Source organism: Rutidosis leptorrhynchoides, unplaced genomic scaffold (genome assembly GCF_046630445.1).
Source record: "Rutidosis leptorrhynchoides isolate AG116_Rl617_1_P2 unplaced genomic scaffold, CSIRO_AGI_Rlap_v1 contig373, whole genome shotgun sequence".
In the NCBI taxonomy this organism is placed as follows: domain Eukaryota; kingdom Viridiplantae; phylum Streptophyta; class Magnoliopsida; order Asterales; family Asteraceae; genus Rutidosis; species Rutidosis leptorrhynchoides.
Genome location: NW_027266611.1, coordinates 317 through 5264, shown reverse-complemented (window position 1 = coordinate 5264; position 4948 = coordinate 317). Strand labels below are relative to the sequence as shown.

At 37.9% G+C, this 4948-nt stretch overlaps 1 protein-coding gene across 1 annotated transcript; it reads left to right on the top strand.

The window, feature by feature from the left end:
* Positions 1-1310: 1310 nt before the first annotated feature.
* Positions 1311-4393, top strand: LOC139883246 (premnaspirodiene oxygenase-like). Its single transcript, XM_071867456.1, has 2 exons — positions 1311-1883; positions 3773-4393. Exons 1-2 carry the CDS (start codon positions 1311-1313, stop codon positions 4391-4393), a joined length of 1194 nt encoding a protein of 397 aa, XP_071723557.1.
* The last annotated feature ends 555 nt before the right edge of the window (positions 4394-4948 follow it).

Genomic DNA, 4948 nt, shown 5'->3' with positions numbered 1-4948 from the left:
CAAAGAGGAAGAAGAATCAGCCCAAAAATTGGGAAAAAAAAGGGGGAAATGACAAATGACGAAAATACCTTTGATCGCTGGAAAGACGGGTCTTTATTTGAAACGGACATAGCCACTTCAAACTCTTATTTGAAATAAACATAACCACTTTAGGTCCCCATTTGAAATAACATCCACTTTAGACTCTTATTTGAGAAAATGAAGGCACTTGAGGTTTTTATTTGAAACAAGGTCCACTTTGGACCCTTATTTGAGAAAAAGATGGTACTTTAGGTCCCTTTTTGGAATTTTCCCTTTTTATTATTCCAAATTTTTATAGGTGAAAATTTTCAAGATAACTTTTGGAAATTATATTTGTTCAGTTTGCTACCTTTCTTGAAGGGTTGCGTTTGTTTATTTTGCAATTTCTTCCGAATGAATACCTTTGTTCATTTTATAACTTCTTCCGAAAGGATATCTTAGTTTACTTTGCAACATTTCACAAAGAATTGCCTATGATCTTTAAGATTGATATTGCCAAATTCTTAAATATTGGTATATATATGTCAGTTTTTAGCATGAATGAATACGGAATCATTTTCAAGTTTTCATTCCAAACGTATAGCCATTTTTTAAATTGTTTGCTAAATAGACTTTGAAGAAATATTAGAATTGCAATCTAGTATTCTCATTTGAGAATTTGTTGCATTTGGAGGATATTTACCGGTAACCATTAACAACATTACGGGATAAATAAATCCTTAAATAAAGTAATATAACACTTTAAAATTCGACTAACCTTTTGGCGCATATATATATATATATATATATATATATATATATATATAAATGGACAGAATAATTATAGCTCAAATTGAATATCGTGTAATGATAACTATCAAATGAGTTATTTAATTAGGTCGTTGTAAACACTCTATATATAAAGGGTAATCACCCCGTACTGCCACACAAAAGCCTTGCCAAGAGTTTCCCTCATAATATCCCCCACAATGCTTCTTTTTATCCTCTCTTCTCTCCTCTTCCTGTTCTTTCTCAAAATATTTTCCAGTAAAAATGCAACCAAAAGCTCAAGCACGAAGCATCTCCCCCCGGGTCCCAAAAAGCTGCCATTCAGTGGGAATTTACACCATTTCATTGGCTCACTACCTCACCTTCGCTTGAGTGACCTGGCCAAAACATACGGACCCATCTTCCATCTCCAGCTCGGTGAGCTCTCGGTCGTGACGGTTTCTAATCCTAAACTGGCGGAACAAGTCCTCAAGACCCATGAGCTCACCTTCGCACAACGCCCGACGTTCGTGTTCATGGAGATGGCCATTTACCCGAACATGACCTTCTCGCCCTACGGCGAATATTGGAGGCAAATGCGCAAGATTTGCGTCACAGAGCTCCTGAGCGCACCCCGCGTCCGGTCTTTCAAATACATTAGAGAAGAGGAGGCGCGTGGTTTGGTTGATAACATGCGGTCATTGTCCTGTTCGCCATTCAATCTAAGCGAGAAAATCTTCGCTTTCTCGAATAGCATAATTTTCAAGGCGGCTGTCGGCAGAAGGTGCAAGCAACAAGAGGCATTCATCGCGTTGCTTAAAGAGTCGGTCGCGTTGACCGGTGGCTTTGGCGTGGCTGAGATTTTTCCGTCGCTCAAAATTCTAACCCGCCTGAGCAGGATGAAACCGAAGCTAGATATGTTGGTGGGGAAGATGGACAATATCTTCGATAGCATCATCGAAGAACGTAAGATGGAAATAGATCGATCCTCGGGTATTAACGAGGATGATGCGTTGGGTGGAGGAGAAGATATTCTTGACGTGCTCTTGAGACTTGAGCAGTCCAAGGAGGTCGGGTTTCATCTGACTATCGATGATATTAAAGGTCTCATTCTGGTGAGTTTATACGGTAATGGCTTTTATATCTTTTTTTGGGTCAAAATTATACACGGTGCTATCAGCAATTGAGAAATTTAGGGTACACTAATATTATTTTGTTAAGTGATATGTCCAACCTTGAATATGTGTTTTATCAAACATGACCATGCATATAGAGTTGGTTGGTATGTTTGAACACCGGAATTGATTTTTTCACTCTACTTGATAATCGAACTTATGTAGTGACAGGTTTTGTTATTATATTGGGTGTTACTGCTTTTGTGAATACCATATGATAAACTCCCGTAAAGAAACACTACAAAGAGACTCATATGCATATACGTGTGGTAAAAAAAGAGAAGAGGAACATTCATGAAGATATAGAGATTTCAAAGATTTGCTCTGCCTGAGGAAACGAATGTAAGTTGACGTAATATCACGAGAGAGATTTAACTAACTAAAGACAAAATGAAAGATAAATGAGATGGCCTGATAGTTGTGTTCTATGAAGCATCGACACTCTCCAAGAGCTATTTCGACACATGTCCAAATTAACTAACTAAATTTCCAATGTGTCGAAATTTTCTGTTTTTTGATAAATGACATGTTGGCGTGTCGTGTTGTGTCGTGTCGTGTTGTGTGTCGCGTGTTAATGTCGATCATACTTAGGTTGCGTTGACCTTTCCTAAGTAACAAATTTTACTGCTTAAGTAACACAGTTAATTGTTGTTCAAAAAAAAAAAGTAACACAATTAATTATCTCAACAATATGTACGACTCTCATGAAATTTCTTTTTCTAAAAAACAAAAGAAAGTTTGATTCAAAATACATCGGAATTGGGTTTCCCTTTTTCTATGGATGAATTCATAGGTCAATACCACAAAAAATCCAAACTAATACACATATAACAAATTTACCCTCCATTAAATTCCATTAAATTTTATCATCAAATTGCTAAGTTAAATTACATATGGTAGTTGATGGATATATCAGTTTGGGATTACAAGTGTACTGGTTTGTAATTTTCTGTAGTATTAATTTAATTTAGTAGAGGGTAAAATTGTTGCAAATGTATTATGTTTAGATTTTTTGTGGTTAAAAAATTAGTTTAAAATAAATTTGTCATAAATAAACTAATTTGAAGTTTTTAGTGGTTAAAAAATTAGTTTGGAGTCAATTTATCATAGATATACCAATTTAAGATTTTTTGTGGTATTATCCTTGAATTAAATCAAATAGAAAACTTAAGTTGTTAAGAGGTTTTCTTACCTATGGATTGCACATGAAAAAAATGCAATTACGCTTGGACATATGCCTGCAATTCGCCTATAAAGGCGCCACTATTGGTGCCGCTTGCGACCACCTCATGGTGGCCACACGCCTCAAGCAGCCCGTCGTGGCGGTCGGAAAACTGATGCGACCACCATCGGAGGTTTTGGTGCCAGATTTGAGTTGACCACTGTGCTTTGCCCCCTCTCCTGTTTTGTTCAGCGGTGGGCCTTTCCCGCTGAACATTTTTCTTGGACTTTCCATTTGAATTTTTAATCTTTTTGACACACATAATTTTTTATTTTAATTTTTTTATGACCACGCATGTACTCAGATTGTCACCTTGACTTTTTTGCTGCCAACTCGTTACTAGCGGTTAGATATAACGGATGGACAAATTGTCACGCTTTTTAAAATATTCAAAAGCAATTTTGAACTTAGAAAAATAAAGGTACAATTTTGAGTTTCAAGTAAAACTTGTGGGGACCACTAGAGACCATCCTATATTTTTATATAGAGTATAGATATTATTTTCGAGATTATTTATGGTATCACACACTCTCACTAATTAACACAGGCAAAAATCATAGACTCTCCAATATAAGTAAATTTCACTTACAAAATTCTATAATTCTAGGAATTATTTGCGGCTGGGAGCTACAGTTCATCGGTAACCGTGGAGTGGACGATGTCGGAACTAATTCGAAACCCCAGAGTGATGGCCCAGGCACAGGCCGAGGTGAGACAAGCCCTAAAAGGAAAGCATCATGTAGAAGAATCGGACCTCAATGAGCTCAAGTACTTGAAATCGATCATCAAAGAAACCCTGAGGCTCCACCCTCCGGCCCCTTTGATTCCTAGGGAAGCGATTGAAGAAGCCGAAATCGATGGGTACAGAGTTCCTGTGAATTCCCGGATCATCGTCAATGCGCTGAAGCTAGGAAGAGACCCCGATTACTGGACCGACTCAGAGAAGTACGAGCCGGAGAGGTTCCTCGAGTCGTCGGTGGACTTCAAAGGGACGGACTTTCAATTTCTTCCTTTTGGGTCCGGTAGGAGGTCGTGCGCTGGCACTGCATTCGCCTATGCGATCATAGAGCTCCTGTTGGCATCGCTTTTGTACCATTTTGACTGGAAGCTGCCTATTGGCAAGGCCCCAGAGGAGCTCGACATGACGGAGACTTTCGGGATTGTGGTCAAGAGAAAGAACGACTTGAATGTGATTGCCATTCCGTATACTCCCGAGCTTGCGGCTTGAAAAGAGTATGCGTGTTGTGATGGAAGAACGCAGTGTGAAGTTATGCTAGTGGGAGCTTTCATTTTATGGTTAAGTGAATTTGCCTTTGGTCATTCTTTCCTTGCTTTTTCCATGGAAGAATCTGGAAAAGAACTTCTGGAGGGATGGTCAATGATGTTTTTGTTATTGAAGGCAGCAACCCTCGTTAGGCAATCGAGTCTACCTTGATGTTGTCACAATTGATCACAACTTACCTGTTGAAATATAATATGCGAAAATGACAGGATCTTGCAATTTATATCAACGAAAAATCACCAGAGATATAAACAAGAATTAATGACACCAGAGATTTATGTAGTTTGGTCAAAGTATCGGTACTTACGTCCATATAAAGAGTCAACAACAAATAATCCACTATAATCATAGAATAGAGTTTACAATCACTCACATACTCAAGTGTTTCTCAAACCCAAATTTAATCCCAAACCCAAAGTGTTTATAAATAAATAATGTAAACTCATAGCACGAAAAATAACAATGTGTTCAAGCCCAAGCAATACTCTTTTTGTATGACCG